The 21,836-nt window shown below is 38.0% G+C and overlaps 1 protein-coding gene across 5 annotated transcripts; it reads right to left on the bottom strand.

Moving 5' to 3' along the window:
* Positions 1-458: 458 nt before the first annotated feature.
* LOC6584625 (uncharacterized protein DDB_G0271670) lies at positions 459-21,133 on the bottom strand. Of its 5 annotated transcripts, none has more exons than XM_032732040.2 (8): positions 20,886-21,133; positions 13,841-14,723; positions 7,735-8,584; positions 5,977-6,136; positions 5,769-5,898; positions 4,305-4,534; positions 1,089-1,851; positions 459-985 (listed from the first exon to the last, which is right to left on the bottom strand). In XM_032732040.2, the coding sequence occupies exons 2-8, from the start codon at positions 14,262-14,264 to the stop codon at positions 906-908; spliced, it is 2,637 nt and encodes an 878-aa protein (XP_032587931.1). In that variant the 5' UTR covers positions 14,265-14,723; positions 20,886-21,133; the 3' UTR covers positions 459-905. The 5 variants fall into 5 exon arrangements, with proteins under 5 accessions (XP_032587931.1, XP_002010269.1, XP_015017064.1 ...); XM_002010233.4 differs by lacking the exon at positions 20,886-21,133 and adding an exon at positions 20,058-20,206; XM_015161578.3 differs by lacking the exon at positions 20,886-21,133 and adding an exon at positions 20,058-20,204 and having other exon boundaries at positions 7,735-7,975.
* Positions 21,134-21,836: the final 703 nt, after the last annotated feature.

The following is a 21,836-nucleotide window of genomic DNA, read 5'->3' as shown; positions in this document are numbered from 1 at the left end:
CATACAACATTTATGTGATTTTTAGTTGTTTTTTGTTTTTCTTCTTTTCTTTTTATATAGATTTTTTCTAGATTCTCGTTATACATAGAAATATAACTATATGTGTTTAGATACATGATAGGTGGCTAAATATTTGTAATATATACATATATATTATATATGCATATATATATATATATAATAGATCTTATATAATATGTTTTCTTTGTGTTTAAAATGTGCGATTCTCTCTCAGTGTGTGTGTGTGTGTGTGTGTGTGTGTGTGTACATATGTGTGTGTGTGTGTGTGTGTGTGCTGTTGTAGCCCACTAGTTGCATTTGTTGTCTGCGGTATTCTACATCATCTTCTTCTTCTTCATCTTGTTGTTGTGTTTTGTGTATAAAATTATTTATTAAAAATAATTTTCTCTTTTCTTTAAATATGTATTTTTCTTTGTTTCTTTACTTTTTATAGTTTGTTTTGTTTTGTTTTGTTTTTGATTCTCAATATCGATGCTTGAATGTTGGGCGGAACTGTTATGCTTGTTGCTGTTGTTGTTGTTGTTGTTGCTGCTGCTGCTGCTGTGTGCGATTGTTGTTGTTGCTGCTGTTGTTGTTGTTGTTGCATGACAGAAATCGAAAAAACATAGAGTTGAGTACAAGACGCTTGTCTAATTGTTTTGTTTACTTTTCATTTTCCTTTTTCCTTTTCATTTCTTAATTTGTTTATATATATATTTTTTTTAGTTTTTTATGTTAATTTCTTTTAATTTCTTACATTTTGTTTTTTTTTCTGTTTTTTTTTTTTTTTAAGGTGGGAGCTGTTGCACACAATTCAGTTGTTGTTGTTGTTTTAGTTGATTTACGTTTATTATTATTATTATTATTATTATTGTTGTTGTTGTTGCTGCTGATTCTGTTGCCTCCTACTGCGCCGCAGTGCCGCTGCGTATCAAGAAATTGTAGTTGCGATCCTTGTCCGTCTGATGAAAGCCCGCCCCGTGCCCTGAAAGCGATTACAAGAGGATTACAAATTGCTTCAGATAGATATACAGATATATGTATGTATGTGTATATGGGCTGATTCTGTGGATCGGTGGAGCGCTTACCATTTGCTGCGGCCGCATTGGGTGCCGTTGCCGTTACAATGGTGGCGCCACCGCTGGCCCCGCCATGGAACTTGATGCTGGCGCCGCGCGTGCCGCTCATCAGATGCGCCGTCGTCTGCTGCAGCTGCGCCGGCGGCGAGGAGCTGGCCGACGAGGCGGACGACACTGATGAGCTGGACGACGATGATGATGAGGACGACGACGAGGACGACGATGAGGAGCCATTGAACGAGGACGACGACGAGACGCCGCTCGACGAGGAGCTCGGCGACGGCGACGGCGTCGATGGCGTTGGTGAGCCACGGGTCGTTAGCGTTGTGCCGCCCACAGTGGGGCTGCCCGCTGGGCTGTGCTGCTGCGGCGGCGACGATGCTGTGGGCGAGCCATTGTTGTTGTTGCCGTTGTTGTTGTTGTTGTTGCCATTCTTGAGCAGGTTTATGGCAACGGCGGCGCTATGATGTAGCAATGTGCCCTGTGCAAAGCCGACAATATTATTGCAATGCTTGACGCTGTTCCCATTGTTGTTGTTGTTGTTGTTATGACTGTTATTGTTGTTGTTGTTGCTGTTCTTAAGCAAGTCAATGGCAGCTCCATAGGCTGTTGCGGCTGTATACCCATTCTGTGCAAAGCTGACGGCAGCAGAGGTCACATTGTTGTTGTTGCTATTGGTGTTGGTGTTGTTGTTGCTGTTGTTGTTGCTATGCTGTTTGCTGCTGTTCGCGTTGCTCTTGCTTATCACAGATGATATGGTCGTGGTTATAAGCTGCATAGATGGTGCGAGCGAGATACCAGCATATGGAAAGAGAGAAGGAGAACAAAGTTTAGCAAGCTTCCACATAGTGTTAATGCAAATTTTACAACAATTTGCGCAATCCGATAATTTAAATACTATTCTTAAGCGTAAGCTCTACCATATATAAGAGTTATGTATATACTATATATGTATGTTCTTTTATGAGCTATCAAAGTTACCAAAGTATCTCTGCTGAATTTTATATCATCTATACTACACTAAATGAGCTTTGGTATTACCCAGAATCTTTCTTTTATATGTATATAGAATATTGAATGCATAATTCTATATCATGGCATAGTACAATATAAAAGCTCCAGTAATCTTAAATGGATTTGAGCACTAATACAATATTTTTATAAACTATATATAATATATCCACATATGGCAAAAGGTATTGGATAAAACTGGAGAATAAGCCATTTCATAAAATATTTTGTGAAATAATATAAATCGTGTTTATTATACAGGGTTATTTATACAGGGTTATCCATATTCGACGAATCCATCTGGCAACCCTTATATCTTTTAACAGAGCCGTGCACAATACGCCGTATAGGCTCAAGGCGGAGTGATATAATATTAAAAAAATGATATAAGCAAATTTGCTTAACCCAAAGAAAATAATTATTATTGACAATATAAACAAAAATTGTATTCTCTTTGATCTTGCAGGGTTGCCAGATGGACCTGTCGAACATGGACAACCCTGTATATATGAGTTATTCGATTCGATAAGCTGTCTTAGCAGTCAAGTTATTTAACAACAATATGTTCATCTATTTTCTCTTTTAGAGTATTCTTATCATCACAAAAATTTTGCTTTAATATTTAATAACTAATATTTCCATGAATAGATTATATTTTTAGCTAACCCTGTTCCTGAAGATAGGAGCGTATGATATTTAAATAGTCAATTCATCAATTTATATTTTTATACCCTGAACCTATGGTTGAAATGTATGTAACAGGCAGAAGGAGGCGTGGCAGACCCCATAAAGTATATATATTCTTGATCAAAGCGACGAGCTGAGTCGATTCAGCTCTGTCCGTCTGTCTGTATGTTTGAGCGCGTCGATCTCAGAAGATGTTAGAGCTAGAGACTTGAATTTTTTTTCCTAGGTCCGTGTATAGCACGCGCATATCGAGTTTTGTTTCAAAAATCGATAATTTGCGCCATTATTTTGTTATCGATTAAAAGCATTATCGAAAACCAGTAATAAATGTATATCTCAGACATCTTTATAGCTAGAGTTATAAAATTTTTAATGTAGTTTTATATGTACTTTATGGAACTTCGATTTTTATCAAAATTTACCCCCCACCCTAAATTCACTCCCTCACCCACATATTTCTAAAATGAGTATTTCAAATACTAGAGACTTGTGCTTTAGCAAATACATGCATATCTATATTATATTCATAATCTGAAAGTTTCATGAAGATAGGCCATCCAAAAGAAAAAGTATTAAACAATTAAGTTCCCATAGTAAATCACCACTGCAGCCAATGCGTGTTTATGCGTGCGTGCGTATGGCTGTGTGTGTGTGCATATGCGAATAATTATTGAAATATCAGTTGCTCGAAGGGTTCTCGTAGTCGGGCAGTCTCGACTACAGCTTTCTTACTTGTTATATTTTTAGTTCATTATTCATACAAACTTTTATATTTAAATATATTCATATAGAAATAAATCAAATTCTCTTTGTATATTTAAATTAACTTTGACAAACAAAACGACTTAAGACTCAAGAAAAGTATATTACATTAATTCAAGTCATTATCCGAATTGAAATGCATTATTTACACGTTTCATAATTGCATCAATGCGAACTAGTTCCACTTCTAGTTCCAGTCATATCATTATTTAATGTAAAACAAGTTCTTAAGGTGATTTAAATTAGGTGCAAAATGAATTCTTTTAAGAAATATGTATTTCTTGCACAAAAAGGCATCCAAAAGCACTTGAATAAATTATAGTTTCTTTTTTTTAAAGCAATTTTTGTATCTATTATCCTCTAAAACCAGTCGGATATGAAGATTATATTAAGTGTAGAGTTTTATTCATATGGGGAGCTTCGTAAAGCCTCCCAAAGAACATTCAAGCTAGTTCATAAAAGTTATATAAAATATAAAGTTGCTCAATTGGCAAATTGAAATTCCTGCTGGAGCTGGAACTGGAATTGGAATTGGAGTTGGAATTGGAACTGTCCCTATAACTGATTCAGCTGACTAGTTCATTATATGACATGCATAGCTCGCTTTTCGAGTTATATGAATCGGTTGAATAGAGAACTGGTCTTGGTTTAACATAAATTTGCAATTTATTGTATATGCTAGACTCGACTTTTGTCTCAAAAAATTTTATTTTTTTTTATTTATATTTTATTTATTTTTATTTATTTTTTTCATTGTCAACTTACACCAGCGGCAGAGACGGGCGCCATGCCATCAAATAGAATGGGCGGGGCTGCGCCGGCCACTGACAATGAAGATATCGACGCTGGTGATGTTGATATTGATGATGATGCTGATGATGATGATAATGATGATGATGACGACGATGATGGTGATGCTGATGACGTGGTGTTGGTGCTGACGTTGGCATTGGTGTTGCTGCTGGTGGTTGCCAGGCAAACGGCTTCATTGGCATCTGCAAGAGAGAGAGAGAGAGAGGGATAGAGAGATTTAATGAGATTTTAGCCAAATTTTTGAAAGACGTTTAGAATATAAACAAATATTTCAAATACACAAACTGCAGCTGAAGATCAATCGATCGATCCATGCGAATCGCACGATCTGTATTGCATAAGCTGAAGGTCGAGCGGGACGGGCAGCAGCGGACCAACTGCAGAGGTGCTGCAAATGATATGCAAAACTTGAGCTACTTTTCGCAGAGCGCTAATGCAAATTGTCAACAAATTGTCCAGTCTCAAGTGTTTCGTTTCGCATACTCGCATTCGCAGTCGCTGTCGCTGTCACTGTCGCCGTCGCAGTCGCAGTCGCAGTTGCAGTTGCAGTTGCAGTCGCAGTCGTTGCACAAGCTGCGCTGTGTTGTCATACAAATGCAGATATATACAGATATATACATATATATCTGTATATATATGCATATTTGTATATAATACATATTATACAGTCTATCAACATTGTCTTCGTACATCAACAATCTTTCTCCATAACCTAGATTAACCCAATATTAAGACCTCTTTCAGTTTTCCCTTGCTTGATATTGCTTGATCCGTTTTAGATCAGAGTTCTGTCCAATACATTGTAATATAATGTGTAATTGTATAATTGTATTACATTTTAATGTGTAATTCTAATTATATTACATTGTAATATTAGTGGAAATAATTTTTACTTGGCCCAGAGCCAATGAAATATCAAAGATCATAAAATTGCTCATTTAGTCTATGCCAGATGCTATACCACTGACTGTAGAAGCTCATACGAAACTCATACGAGCATCCTAGGCGAGCATTATCTGGTTACCCAAGTCGTCTCGTCATTTATATTTGAAGAGCTTAGTCGATTTCTTTGATTGTTGATTTAGATATAGATCCTTAGAACTGTAGAGCTTAAATTGCTCAATTTCTGCCCAGAAATTCTATGGCTCAATTTCTGGCCAAAAATGGAGGAGTTTAAACTTTACAGTTCTAAGGAATTATTATTCAACTTTTTTCAAGTCCAGTTGGTTATCGAATGTGATCTATATAAATAAGTTTTAGCCTGCCTCTAGATAGCTTCCAAAATTCTTGAAAGACTTTATGGTAGTTGAGGATTTTCAAATCATGTCGCTGTACGAAGATATTATTGATACACTGTATATTCATATACATATGTATATATAAATCCAACTGCTTCCACACTGCCAATGAACCAACCTTTGTCGCTGAGTGGAATGCTCTGATCCGCGGGGCGTTTTAGGCTGCTCAGGCGCTTCTGCAGCTCAATCTTCTGCTTGGACAAATTCTCAATCTCCACCTCCTGCTCCCGATTGACCTTTGCCAGTTGCTGCACAGAAGGAGAAGAAAAGAACTCGATTAAAATGAGACAGAGTGGAGGGGAAGGGGTAGTGGGACTGGCACATACCACAACAGTTTGGTGCGCCTTATCGAGTATTGCCAAATTGGATGTCTTCTTGCGATCCTCATCCTTGAGCGGCAGCTCGTTCTTCAGCACCTCGTAGCAGCCCTTTAGGTGGGCGCGCCGATTCTTTTCCAGCTTGTTGTGCACCTCGCGCGTGCCCGCCCTAAGAGCAGAATTTGTTGTTCATTGAATTAGTTTCTATACAAATGAAATAAGGCCTAAGCACTAGGCTCTCTATAACTAGAAAGCCAGAGGAAATTTGTTATAAATTGATATCGCCAAACTTATTGATTGCTCGATTGAGGAACTACTTTACGGCTACGTTTGATATAGATATAGTATAGGTATATAATATAGATATATCTGGTTATAAAAAGACATATTAAGGAAACCCTAAAGAGCCAATCCATATCAAATATACTTTATATATACTAAAACATACTAGCACGAATGTGTTATGAATGGCTACACTAAAAGATATTAACTAAAAGGAATATTACGTATTTATATACTAATATCAATTACTGCATATACATATAAATGAAATATATTGTATATATACTAAATGAAATATCTATCTATACTAACTGAAGTATACTGCCTATGTACTATAGGGAATATCAAGTATACACATACATGTATATCAGGTATATCATATATACTAACACCAATATACTGTGTCTATACTAAAACCTGTGTATATACTAAAAGAAATATACTGCATCTACATACTGTCTATGTATATATGTACATACTAAAAGGAATATACTATTTATACATATACTGTACATAAATATGTCATGTATATATACTAACTTGAATATACTGTCTATATACTTCATGAAATATAAAGCAATATACTGTATATGTACATACGAACAAGAATATACTATCTATGTACATATGAATATACTAAAAGAAATAAACTTTTTATACATATACTGTGCATATATGGCGTATATTATATATACTAACACGAAAATACTGCGTTTATACTAAGAACTATGTATATACTAAAAGTAATATACATACTGCATCTAAATACCGTCTATATACATATACATTATACTGTATATCGAATAGAAAGGAATATACTGTATATATACATTCTAACAGAAATATACTGCCTATGTATATATGTATATACTAAATAGTATATACTGTCTATATAGTTTAGAAGTAAATATACCCTAACTATAGATACTAACAGAAATATACTGTATCTATATACTGTCTACTGTATACATATAAACTAACACAAATATACTGTCTATATAACTCACTTTATATGAAATAAAAATAAATATATGTACTCTGTCTATACATACTAACAGACATATACTGTTCATATACATATATACTAAAAGGAATATACTTCATCTACATACTAACAGGAATATACTGTATATATACTTTACTGTCTGTCTGTCTTTACTAACAAAAATATACTGTCCATATGCATATATACTAAAAAGAATATACTTAATTTTTATACTGTCTATATACATATACACTATACTGTATATATACTTTGCTGTATATCAAATAGAAATATATTCTGTATATACATACTAACAGAAATATACCGTCTCCATGAATATATACTAAAAGGTATATACTGTCTACATACTGTCTATATACATATACACTATACTGTATATATACTTTGCTGTATATAAAATAGAAATATATTCTGTATATACATACTAACAGAAATATACTGAAATATACTAAAAGGAATATACTGGGAGAGAGACTCACCCGTTGCTGTTGGAACTAATGGTGCGTCTTCGACCGCCGTGTCCGGCCAGCTGAGATCCCGCCACTGGCGCCGAGCTGGAGACGGATGTGGATGCGGCCTGATGCTGGCTGTGGTGGTGGTGGTGGTGGTGCGGCTGCTGCTGCGTGTTGAAGATGGTGCGGTACGAAGTGGCTGTGCCGGTCGAGGCCCTGCCGGCGAGCAGATAGCTCTGGGACGCATCCTCCAGCCCGTGGGGTTGCGCTGAAATTTTATGGGAGGGCATTGAGTAGGAGCGGATTCGGGCCTGCGGCTCAATCAATCGGCGTGTGGCCGTCGGGGGCGGGGTAAGCGTTATTTGCGATTTGGGCGTCGGGCATGTCAGCGGCTGGAAATTGGCCAAGGTTAAGCTGGCTGCAGAGCCAACTGTTCCAACTGCTGTTGCTCCTCCAGCTGCGGCTACGGCACCAGTTCCGGTTCCGGTTCCGGTTCCAGTTCCGTTTGCAGTTCCAGCGCCGGCTATTGGCGTTTGCGTTGAGCTGGCGCCCTTGGCGTCAGCCAACACCAAATACTTGCACGGTAACTGGGAGCCAGCGACCGCTGAGAGCTTGTGCTTCAGCGGGGGCGTGGTCCGAGGACTGCTAACCACAGCCGGCACCTGGACCTGCAGCGGCGATGAGCCCGATGCCAGCACCACAAACGTGGACCCATCGAACCGCCCAGAGTTGGTTGATTTTGTTGCAGTTGTTGTTGTAGTTGTTGTCGCTGCTGCTGCGGCGGCGGCTGCGGCTGCTGCTGCTGCTGCTGCTCTGCCTGTTGCTACTTGTTGTTGTTGGGGGTAGGAGTTGGTTTTGGAGGAGGAATTTTCATCCTCTATAACAAATAAATGAAAAGAAATCAAAAAACATAAATAAATGAATACAGGAAAAAGCAACAACAACAAAACAAGAACTCAAATTATAACTATTTATGCAAGCGCAGGTGAGAAAACAAATTTCTATGATATATGCATATGCATGTGTGCATGTGTGCATGTGCATGTGTGCGTGTGTGCCGACAGCATGACAAATGGAGTGCGCATTTAAGGGAAAATATCTCACATCAAATGAAAATAGAAATGACAATGGAAATGCAGTCCAAATAATTTAAGAGCTGTTCCAGAGTTAGTTGGCATGGAACGATGATAGCGGAATTTATGTACATCATATCTGTAGTATAGTAGATATTGAGTATATACATACATATATCATCTATCTGACTACATCTTTCACATTACTGAAACTGTTGAACCTAATCTGTGATTACATTAATCTTACATTCCTTTACTAGTTCATTTAGGATCACGAACTCAGTTCTAATGAACGACGTGCTGCAGACTGAATGAAAATTGAGCTACAGAACTTATTCATTGAAGAGAACTAGAAGCCTCATTGGCTATATAGCAGATATTGACAACTTTCTATATATTACTATATCTTTCTATCTGACTATATCTGTCACAATCAGCTCAATTGAACTTGATATTATTCAAATTACATGGACTTGGTCTGTGAAAATACATGTATTCATTTGTTCACTAGTTCACTTAGGTTTATGAACTCAGTAGAATGAATGAGAATTAAACTACAGAACTTATTCATTGAAAAGAACTTGAATCCTCATTGGTTATATAGTATATATGGAGTGTCTTTAACTTTCTATATATTATCTGACTACATAATTCATAACCAGCTCAATTGAACTTGATATCAATCAAATAACTAGAACTATTAAAGTTGCACTCATTGGTTCACTAGTTCACTTAGGTTCATGCACTCGGCTCGAATGAGCAATATTTGCTCTAATAATACAACTGTTGTTCATCAAGTGCTGAATTGCGGAATGAAAATTGAGCTACGGAACTTGTTCATTGAACTATAACTCAAATCCTTAACTGTCTTATACTTATACCGACGAAATCCTCAATATATCATGGAAGTTCTTTAACTGTATATATAATTAAAGAACTTCCGTGATATCTAGCAATTCATCTGGTCTTAAAATCGAACATATATCAATGAGTGAATGACATTTGAATTAACTTAAAAAAACAATACACACACAAAAATGAACGAGCAACAACAACAACAATAACAACAGCGACAATAACATTGACAATTGCCCCACAAAAAGTATATGTATATAAATTCTTATATGTATGTATATGTATGTTTGTACATCTGCATGTACGTATCCATAATGTACATATGTATCAGTGTATGTATACATATAGTATCTATATAAGATATAGATGTGTATGAATTTATGCATGTATCTACATATGCATACATACATTCATCTATTTATGCAGAATGAATTTAGATGATCTATTCGGACCTGCCCATAGATCGATCAATATAAGACTGTATCTAGTAAGTTCATATCAAGTTAAAAAAAAAAAAAAAATCACAAAATAAATCAAATCGAATCAAATTCAAATCAAGGCTCATTATTTCAATTATATATGATATGCGACACCCGTTATATTGTTGTTATAGTGTATGCAATTATGTAAATTATGCAATTATTTGAGCAATCAATTGTTTTCCCAGCTAATAAACAAATAATGGCCAATCAATATGCCATGCGATTCACGTGCTGCGACAGGTGCGTGTGCGTGTTTAATTATTGAAGCCAAATAACACATAGAAAACACATACCCAACACCCTATAGACATGTGTATGTTTCTTGTATCTATCAAATACATATATCACAGTAAATTGAAAAGCTCTAATGATTCTATGATTTATGAAGAATTTGCAAGGCAGAATTCGAATTTTAATATAAATATCAAATATCTATAGGTATCTATGTGTATACATATACATATACAAGTACAAGTGCATACATATATATGTACATAGAAAAGATTTTATAATATTACTTATTATTGTAATATGTAATTCATAATATTGTATTACACAATGAACAATGAATTATAGTGAAAAAATCGTTGAACAGAAATGTCTCATATCCTATGCATTTCGCATAGATACATATTAAAGTAGATACATATATACTAAATATAGATTTACATATATATGTATGTATATATAAACTGACGTAAATCTAACAAAGACTCTCTGTTTCCCCTTTTCTCTACAAATTAAATCGATTCTAGCCATTTTAATATGTATAAAAAAGAAATAACATTAGCATTTCACATACATTGATATTTACACATATTGATATTTAAATATACATGCATACATACATACATGCGCATATACACGTACGCATATGCACATGTATCTGTAAATGTATAATTTATGTAAATAAATGAACCAGCAAAACATAACTAAACAGGTCCACCCACATTATGATCTCTCTATACATAAAAGAAAACAGAAAGAATAAAACAACAACAAAAACTTTTGAAGCTGCACATTTTTGACACGCACACAAACGCAAGCTCTCTTCATCGCATTCCCTCTCTCTCTCTATCTATCTCTCTCTTTCTCACGCGCACTCTCATTCGATCGCCACGTGCGCTTTTATCACGTGGTATATTACACACATGTACACACATACACACACACACACTCACATACCAAGCCGATAATGACGATATATCCATTTCTTTTTGGGCGGCGCCGCTAGCGTCGCTGACGTTGACTGCGTTTTTTGTGTTTGCGTTTCCAACTGCGATTGCGTTTGCGACTGTGACTGCGATTGAGATTGCGACTGATGCGCCAACAATAAAGCTTGAAGTGCGCTGAGGCGGCTCAGCAACTCTATTAGTAATTCGCGCTGCTCTGTCGGGCACTCTGTGCTTGTTTGTTGTTGCGTTTCGTTCTGTGACTGCGACATGTTCGTCATGGAACGGGTCTTGGAATGCGTGGAGCCCAGCGTCCGGCAGCCTTAGCACGCGACTAAATGGCGAATGTATTTTGAAATACTCGCGCCGCTGGCAAAGCCAACAACGAAATACATAATAATGCAAATTGACAACAACAAACACATGGACCACACGCATACGTTAGCATATTACAGTTACAACAACAACAATAATAACGGCAGCAGCAACGCTGCATCTATCTCTAAGCAGTAGCGCAGAGCTGTACCGTTTCATTGCGTGCTTTTAGGCGAAGAGTGTAAAAAGGGGGCGAGAGTTTGACAGAGCGATTAGCGCATATGGAGAATGGATAGTAATAGCTCTTCGCACATATAAAGAGAGATAGAGAGTAAAAACTGCATTTAGCACAGTCGAGGCGCAAGCAAAAGCAACAATCCCGTTGATTGCACACTAATCCATGTGTATGTGTAAGTGGCAAAAGTAACTGTATAATTGTGTAGATTCTTACGCAAATGTTTACGCTCTTAGTATGTATGTATATATAAAATTAAATTAAATGTATAGAAACATGATAAGCGTTTACCTAAATTTATTTAATTCCGTTTATTATTGCATTTGATTAATTGAAGCGTAAGTCTAGAAACTAATGTCAGCTGGAGCAAAGGCAGATTCATAATTCACCTACTCAAAAACTCAATTGTACGCTCTTTCATTTGCTCACTCACATACACACACAGGGAGACTCGCATACACACAGAAAGACACACACACACACACACTTGTACATGTATGCAAGCTTTGTGTTGCATAACATTTGCAGATGCCTGCTGCCCATTTATTGTTTTTGTTTCTGCGGAGCTCAGCTGAGCGCAGGCTGACTGACAACCAACACAAACACATACATACATGCATGCGCGCACACAAGCTCAAAAACAACAGAAACGGCAACAGCGGTAGTAGCAGCAGCAGAGCTAAGACAGCTGTCCAAATATTACAAGCACCAAATAACGGGTATGCAACAAATGCAATAACAAATTGTAAGTGTAAAGAAAATAAATATAAAACATAGCATAACATAAAAAGAAAGGCAGACGCTAATAAAAATATGAACGAGCTCTGTCCAAAAAGCAACAAAAAATAAAAAAATGCGTACAAAGTTCATTGACTTTGCTGAACACAGCTGCGGCGTGCAAAAGAAAAAGAGAGTGTAAGAGATGCGAAGAGAGTGACGAGAGCCTCTCTCAGCTTGAATATTGTATTTGCAAAGAAAAAATACAAAAGTAAAGAGAAGCTAACTAAAGAATGCGCTCTCCCTCTCTCTTTCATCCGCTCTCGGTGTGACGCTCACGTGGGGCTGCGCTCACATAAGTATTGCTGTTTGTTTGTTTGTATGCGTGTGTTCATTCTCTCGCATCTCTCTATATACTATGAATGCTATGACTAATTTGCCTGTCTGTTTTTTATGGTTGCGCTTGGCTGGCGACAAAGAGAGCGCACAAACAAACGAGCGCGCGAGGGACTGAGTACCAACATGACGTGACCCCAAACAACAACAGCAACAAGTACGAGCGTACGTGCAAAAAGCCAAAGACAAAATGGTAATAACACAAACGTATGTATGTATTTGTATAAATACAAATGTTATGTATGTGTGTATATAAATTGTTTTGTATAAAGCAGCCAAATGAGTACAGCAACAGCTAAAGTGTAAGAATAAAAACAATATTGCTGCTTGGCTTCCCTCCCCACCTCAGCATTAGCTAAGGAAATGAGAGCAACAACAACAACACCAGCAGCAGCACTAAAGCTAAGTAGGCAGCAAATTTAGCACATGCATATTTGGCTGGCTTGAGCTGAGCAAACAGAAAGCAACAAAAGCGCTCAAAATATAACAGTACCTGCTACTGCTGCTGCCGCACATGCACTCTGACAACAAGAGTATGAGAGACGGAGAGAGAGAGAGAGAGAAATTGCGATCGTGCCCGCGAGCTCATATTTTTGTTGTTTGTTTTTGGCTGTACATTGCGCGCCCACACAAATGCACAAATGTTATTCGTTTGGTGGCAATGTTATTATTTTTATTATTTTTTCTTTTGTTGCTGCTGCGTTGCTAACAAGGTCAAAGTAAGTTTAAATGCAACAACACTGAGAGAGAGAGATAGAGAGAGAAGAGAGCGACCGAATCGAAGACAAAAAGGGAATGCACATAATATTGTAAAGTGAATAATGATGATGATGACGATGATGATGCATGATATTGAAGATAGCTTAATTCTAAATGTTGGACACTCACCCGAAATGATGTGACTTTCGCTGCTGCGTCCCGTTACCCTCGCTGGCGACGCCTCCAATTGCCCAGGGCTGCCAGCAACAACCACTGTGGTGGCGGCGCTACCAACGCTAACGTCGTACTCATACTCCACAGTCGCTGCAGCGATACCGTTAGTAAGGCCATTATGGCTGTTTACGATGGCGGGTGTTGTTATTCCTGTTAGCGCTGCTGCCGCTGCTGTTGGCGTGTTGTTTCTGTTGTGTTGGCTTGCACTGTTGTTGTTGTTATGGACCATGCTTTCGCTGCCGAAGACATTGCTGTCGATGAAATGCTGCTCACCAATACTATTGAGAAGACCGCCTCCGCCAACCTCCAGATTTTCCTTTTCCTGCTGCTCAATGAAATGAGCAGCATCCAGTAGCGTTTTTATGGAGCCCGATGACATAGCCGCGTCTCACACAGCCGCCCACTCTCTCACAAGCACACAACACACACACACACACACACACACACACACTCTCACGCACGCACGCACAGACACACTTGCAGATACACTCACTCACGCAAACACACACACACACACACGCGCGCACACACACGTACTCGCATTCACACAAACAACGCACACGAAGAGAGAGAACAGACGGCCAACCGAACGAGAGAGAGAGGGAGTCTTTTAGATTTGGGTCGACACGTTTACAGTTGAATTTTTGGTAGGTTTGTTGTTGCTTCTTTTGGACTTATGCTGCTTCTTTTTATTGTTATTGTTGCTTGCTTTTGGTGTGAGATGCACTTTAGTTATTATTGTTCTTGTTGCTGGTTGGTGGTTGATTATTGCACTGGCAATAGGCACCGTTGTTTTTGATTTATATTGTTTATGTTTTTATGTATGTAAATATGTGTGCTGCAATGAGAGTAAAACATATATTAGGATCACAGTTGGCATGACTGACAGAGAGCGAGAGAGTACATTTCAGTAATTTGTAAGCTCGCCAACCAACAAAACTAACATCATTGAAAACATACATATGTACATATACAGGGTCGGATTAACCCTTGTTGTACATTATATAAAGGCAGCTTTTCTATGACATAAGTAATAATATATAATAAACCGAAGAATAAATGTATATTATCTATATGAATGTATGTATACACAACAAACATGATTTATATTATATAGCAGCTTCACATTTCGTATGGGAAATTGAAAAGGAAATAATTTGTGTAGCGTTGAAAAAAAAAAAAAAAACTCGGTCAGAGTTCATTTATTATTTATGATTTAAGCGAGTTGCATTGAAGATTCACAATATTAAATTAACTTCTAACGAGCGCATCCAATCGAAATGTGCTCATTTTGTTTGTATAATTCACTGCATATATAAACGTATTTAAGAGATCGAAAAATTAAAAATTTATATGGAATCAACAAATGAACATAGTGATAACGACAATTTTGTCGCCTGCGTTTGCAAGCAACTTAAGAGAACGCCGCGTCGCAACGCTGCGATCAGGGACAGCTGTTGTGTTTACGCTAAATGCGCACAAATGCGTGGCGACCGTAACACACACACATACATATGTATATTCACATAACACAAATACAGGCGCAAACACAAACTACAAAGACAAAGAGCGAACGCCACAACAAGTTGCAGAGCCATGAAGCTGACGTCGGCGTCGACGTTGACGCTGACGCCGACACATCAATGAAAATTACATCGAGCGTGCGCGAATTCGATGTCGATGTCGACGTCAGCTGCTGCTGCTTTTATAATGTGCACGTACATTGATATTTGTATGAGTGTGTGTATGTATGAGACCATTGACAACTAATGCTGCATTGTGTTTTTGTCATAAGTAGCCCCCTGTTCATAATTCATAAAAAGGTCAAGGGTCGATCCATTCGACAGTCAACACCTGGCAGGCAACTGAAGGATATTGCAGCCGGCAGCCGACTACAAAGCTACCCGAAGAGAATGACAGAGAGAGCAAAAGAGAGAGAGAGAGCGGGAACTAGGGAGTTACAGACAGATGTTATTATTACAGGCGACGCAAGCTTTTTAGCTCACAGGAGCTTTATTTGCTGTACAGCGTGGGCGGCATTATTGTTGTTTCTAGTCGCCAGAGTTCTTGCGCTCTCTCTCTCTCTCCTTCCTCTTTCTTTTGCCTTGACATTAAACACAATTTGATGGTGGCCTGAGGGTTGGCAGGAGCAAAGCTTTGCCGCTATATCATGCATGCATATATGTGTGTGCATAGATATGCACAACGTCACATACATACACACACATGCACACAGTTGTGTTTTGGTTTTGACAGGGTGCGCGACAGTATGACATTTTCATCTTGCAAACTGCAAAGAGCGTAAGAGAGTGCTCGCAGTTGTAATGCCTTAAGTGTGTGTGTGTGAGAGAGAGAGGATGGACGTGCGTGCGTGCGTGATAAAGGTTGACAAACTTGCGCATGGAAAAGTTCTATTAAATATTCAAATGCAGAGCGCTTTAAATAGAATACAATTCGCAGTAATTGCCCAAGTTAACAAGAATAAGAAAGACCACGATTATGACCACCACCGCCCACACACACACTTAAACCCCTAGAAAACCTCATACAATGGAACCGTGCTGCGGTCACCGTTGGTAAACGTGACTTATACATATTGGCGAAATTCTGCTCGATGACGCGGCGGCGACTGCCTTATCAAGAAGTCTTTTTGTAACCAGTAATCGACCCCGTATGCGAAAAGAACCAACAACAACAACAACAACAACCCCATGGGCCAAGGGTCGTACCTTAGACGCCTCATCAGATTTCCAAATACTTTATGGCCCATTGTCGTCAGTCGACAGGCTTTCTTTCCATCTTTCATTCTTCCTTCTTCTGTGAGTGTGTTTTTTTTTTTTTTCGGGTGAGAGCATCGTGTGAAAGAAACCTTGCGAGCACAGCTCGTACCTCAGCAAGGGGAAGGTAGAAGCGGAAGGGGCTGGCTGTTGGCTTTACGAACCCAGTCAAACTTTACCTATCCGAAGCACTTAAACCGGAACCTTTTTCCACAACATCTGAGAACCAAAAGTCAAAAGGAAAAAAAAAAAAACAAATTTATTTTTAAATCGAAATCATTTCAATATGACGATCAACTATTAAGATAATAAGACATACTTTATTTAGCAGTGTCGTTAATTGATAATTAAAAATCCACGCTGATAACTAAATTAACAAAAACTAAGAAAGAGATAACTAAAGACACATGTCCCTATGTATGTACACATATGTATGTATATTATTTATCTACATATGTATGTGTATAAACAAAAAATACTGTAGATCGTCGCTATATGGTCACTCGATACGTTGAAACTTAATACGTTGAAGTACTCAAAGCACAACAATATAAAACAAGTAAGAAGGCTCCAGTCGAGACTGCTCGACTGGGAGATACCCTGAACCCTCCAAGCTGATATTCTAATCATTCTGCACTTCTTCTATGCACACATAGATACACATGCACTTATAAGCACGCGCTCTGCTAACTGCGCAGTAAGCAGCGGCTGCGCTTGGGCTGCGCTGCAATGTGGGCAATATTATGAGAATTTATTAGTTGAATAATTTCTCTTGTAGTAAGAGTATCTTTATGAAACTTTCAGAATGTATTCATATAGTTAAAATGTGTGTACATTCCAAAGCACAAGTCTCTAGTACTTGAAATGCGATTTTTACAAATTGGGGGCGAAGGGTACGTGGTATCCAAAATCTGTAAATTACAAAATCTTTGTATCCATTAACTCTATATACAACGCAAATTTGAAGTCTCCAGGTTTAAAAGCGTTCAAACTAGGCTGAAAAAACCAAGTCGATTTTTCGATTATTCTCGATAAAAAAGTTATCGAAAAAATAAAGCAAACTCGTACTGCCTATGGTATACACGAGTATGCATGCCAAATTTCAGCTCTCTAGCTCTTATATCTTCTGAGATCCTTTTGCTCATACGGACGGACGGACAGACGGACAGGGCTATATCGACTCAGCTCGACGTCCTGATCAAGAATATATATACTTTATGGGGTCTGCGATGATTCCTTCTGCCTGTTACATACTTTTCACAAAACCATTATACCCTGATTTCCCATTTTCAATGGGTTCAGGGTATAATTATGTACGTAGCGGCTTCTGTAAATACCCCAATTATGATACAAACTTACATACATACATACATACATATATGTATGTACATATATGTTTGCAATGTATATGCGCATTGCATAAAGGCCAGATAACACCCATATACGAGTGACGATGATTCACAGATAAACCGATTTATCTCAGATTCAAGTGTTTCGTAGGTGGGGCAGAAGGAAGAAACTGAAATTCACCTTTGATTATCGATAAACACAAAAGCTTTAGCTTTGCTTCTTTCTATTTACGGGAAAGTCCACGTTTATAAATATATCATTATCTATACATGTACATGTATATTTGTATGCGTATAGTAATACACAGGGTATATTTATTTGTTGTTTGTCTAGATTTCAGTGAGAACTAAATAACAAAAGGTTGTTTTTTCCTAATTAAAAAATACATAAATAGGGAGCAAGTCAAGTTTATGTTTTTACCAACATTCCCCAATCAAAATTTCAAACAACAGAAAAAGATGTGGAGTACTTTGAAGTCGATCAAACTCGTCTTCTGCTTGCCCCATCAATATTGATATTGATCGTGCGTGATCTCATGTGTATGCTGTCACGTGGCCATCTCTACTTTCAAGCTTGTTATCGCAACAGATGCAAAATATATGTATGCACGTACGTAATGTGTGTGTGTGTGTGTACGTGTATGTGCGCTATGCACGTACATACATACATAGGTATGAATACATGTATATCTGTATGTTTGCCAGTAGTTCTATGCTGAATGACGCATGCATACATACACAGATACACACATACACAGATAGATACATATGTGTGTACATGCAAGCCACGGCGCCAGTTGCTCTCGGTCTTTTGCTTTCAAAGTCATTCGTAAGCAACTCGTATGAATGTACAAATGTATATATTATATGTACTCATAGATCTCTATTTGCATTGGAGCTTTCTACGCACGTTTGTTATTGTTGTCATTTTTTTGAAGTTTTGAAAAGTGCAGTTAAATGCGCCTGAAGTTGGGTATGTAGAAAGTGAATTTGAAAACAACATCATCATCATTGAGCAACTGAAGAGCTTATAAAAACAAAAGAGAAGCTAAAGCTTAAAGCGCAAAAAACGCAAAACGAAGAAAGCAAACAACAACAAAAAAAAAAAAAAAAAACACACACACACACACAATTAAAAGTTCTACGAAGCGAGGGTTTTCTTTGCGTTTCAGATTCGCACACAGCAAGACACGCAGCCAATGTGGGGAGAGTCAAAGATGGAGCCAAAAACAAACGCACATATATGTATGTATGTATATACACATATATACATACATACACTGGGACCCACACAATCTTAGCCACGCACTTTCTTTGAATTTCGTTTTAGCGCCAGTTTATTATTGTTGCTAATTTCAAAAAAAAAATAAAAAAAATAAATAAATAAATAATAATAATAATAAATAAAATACAAAAAATAATTGTGTTGGCAGTGTGCAAGAGAGAGCATGAAGAGTTGCTTTTGCAGTTGATGTTTTTGCTTTCGGTGCCGCTGCTGCTGCTACTGCATATAAAAATAGCAAAGCGATTGTCTAGCGACCGAGAGAGTAAGGCGCGAGAGCGATGTTTGCGTATGCGTGTGTGGGTGTGGGAGTCGGATAAAGGACATTGCCAGAGAGAGAGAGAGGGAAGGAGAAAGAGCGCGCGATTGAAAGAGAACTGGTTGAAGTCAATGTCAGAATTGTGCCGACGTTGGCAGCGCTGCTTTGCTAATGTTGTTGCCGTTACATACATACGTATGTATGTTTAATTTACACCATTGAGTTTTGTCATGCTTATAAAATTTATTAAAAACAATATAGCACACACACACGCATATACTGCGACAAAGACGACAGCTGCATGAGCCAAGGCACGCGCTTTGTGGTATGGGCACGAGAAAAAAGCTTACACACACACACACACGAGAAAAGCGAAAAAAGCTAAACCACGAATTCGAAAATCTCTGTTTGGTTTTTTACTTTATTTTTATTTCTAATTTTTTATATACACTTAGTATACGTATTTTCAAATTGGGATTTTGTAATTTGTATTTTGTGCACCTACGGTATTATTATTATTATTTTTTTTTTTTAATCTTGTTGCCAAAATGGAATTCGAAAAAAATAGATTGTTATTACTGACGCAACGGACTGACGTCGTCTGCTGCTTGCTGCGACGACGACGCGCACGGCACGGCTAAACAACGTATAATGAAAACGACAGGCGGCAACGCAAACGTTGACAAACTGCCAACAGCGCCAACGGCGAGAGAGAAAGATTACTAGGCGAAGAGAGCAAGACGGAGAGCGAAAGAGGAAGAGAAAGAGAGCGTTTCATGGAGCTTGCGCGTGCTTGTACTGTTTTTTTTTTCTTCTATATGTATGCATGCGTGTGCATGATGTATGTGTGTGTGTTTTTAGTGTGTAGGTGAACAGGGTGAAGCGCAAATTTGTATGTATGAGAAAAGCACACGCGCGACGTACAAAATGGGTCTGTTGTGCATGCTGGTAGCGCCCCGCCCCACCCCGTCAAGTAAACTAGCTAAACACACACGCACACTAATATATATGCATGTACATATATAAGTACATATATATGTATGCTATGAGCACGTTTGAATGTATTGCGCTCTGAAAGGGCACATGCTAAAAACAAAGCCAAAAGCTGACGAACTGGTCCGCAGCAGCAGCCAAAATCGACATCGCTGCGCCCTGCACTTTGAACCGAAATTACTTTTACACTGACACACACACAAACACACACAGAAATGTACACAGTTATATTTATATGTATGTACATACATATGAATGTCGAAAATGCACGGATGTATGTATGTATTTACATATATATGTGCGTATATATGTATGTATGTATTTGTTGTTTTGTATTTACCATTGATATTGTTTGTTGTTATTGTTGCTTTCTTTTACACACACACATACACTTGCACAGTTGAAACTATCTTATAGATACACTTGAAAAAAATATGCGATAAATTTGCAAAAATTAACAAAGGTTCTTTTAGCTAGCTGCTGGTTTAGTGTGTTGTTTTGTATTTTGAATTATTTTTGATCGCTCGCTCTGTTACTCAGCTTCAGCTCCTACCCGCACACACTGCAATGACACAAGCAAAAGCAAACTAAAAATGCTGGCCAGCCGATGGCTTTTACTTTGGCACGGTTGCCGTCGCAGTCGCAGTCGCAAGCGTTGCGCCAACAGCCGCAGCAGCAGCCGAAGCATTCGCAAAAACAACAAAGGCAAACGCACAGTGCAGTCACTGAGTGCGCGAGAGCGAAGAGCGTAAGCGCGAGCGCACGTGACGTGGTGCCGTTAAAATACGTGTGCTTTGTGTTTGTGTGAGCGAGAAACAGGAAGAAGAAAGAACAACAACAACAGCGGCAGTGGCCGTGGCTGAGGCAGAAGCAGCGGCAGCGGCAGCGACGCCAGAACTATGTATTTGTAAATAGCGGCAGCGAGAACATTAGGGTGGCACCGCAGCGGGGTATTAGACCAAATGTGCTCGAAATATGAGCGAATAGTTTATTTTGTAATGAACTTTAAGGCGAACTGATAATACCAAGTCGGTAGGCACTAAGCAGCTGTTGTTGGGTTTGCTAATTGGGAATTGGGTTACAATTACGGCACTTGTATAACACTTGGAATTGTTTTAAAGCCCCTTATACTTGCATATACAAATAAAAATACTCTGAAAATATATTTTGTAAGAAAATTCAAATATTTTATTTGTATTTGTATTTTTTTTTTTTTACAATAAATAATTTTCAATTGTAATGAAAAATCTGTAAGTATTCAAAAATTTGAAAATAGTGTTTGAGCCACCCT

The sequence above is a fragment of the Drosophila mojavensis genome, unplaced genomic scaffold (genome assembly GCF_018153725.1).
Source record: "Drosophila mojavensis isolate 15081-1352.22 unplaced genomic scaffold, ASM1815372v1 contig_136, whole genome shotgun sequence".
In the NCBI taxonomy this organism is placed as follows: Eukaryota; Metazoa; Arthropoda; class Insecta; order Diptera; family Drosophilidae; genus Drosophila; species Drosophila mojavensis.
The sequence above is the reverse complement of the archived record's forward strand: the minus strand, read 5'-3'. Positions and strand labels throughout refer to the sequence as shown.

Coding starts and splice junctions, on each gene's coding strand:
- LOC6584625 (XM_032732040.2), bottom strand. CDS start 14,264: ATGTCATCGGGCTCCATAAAAACGCTACTGGATGCTGCTCATTTCATT. Junction 6,137..7,734: donor ATTAGTTCCAACAGCAACGG/GTGAGTCTCTCT, acceptor TTCTGCTCTTAG/GGCGGGCACGCGCGAGGTGC. Junction 5,899..5,976: donor AGGCGCACCAAACTGTTGTG/GTATGTGCCAGT, acceptor CCTTCTGTGCAG/CAACTGGCAAAGGTCAATCG.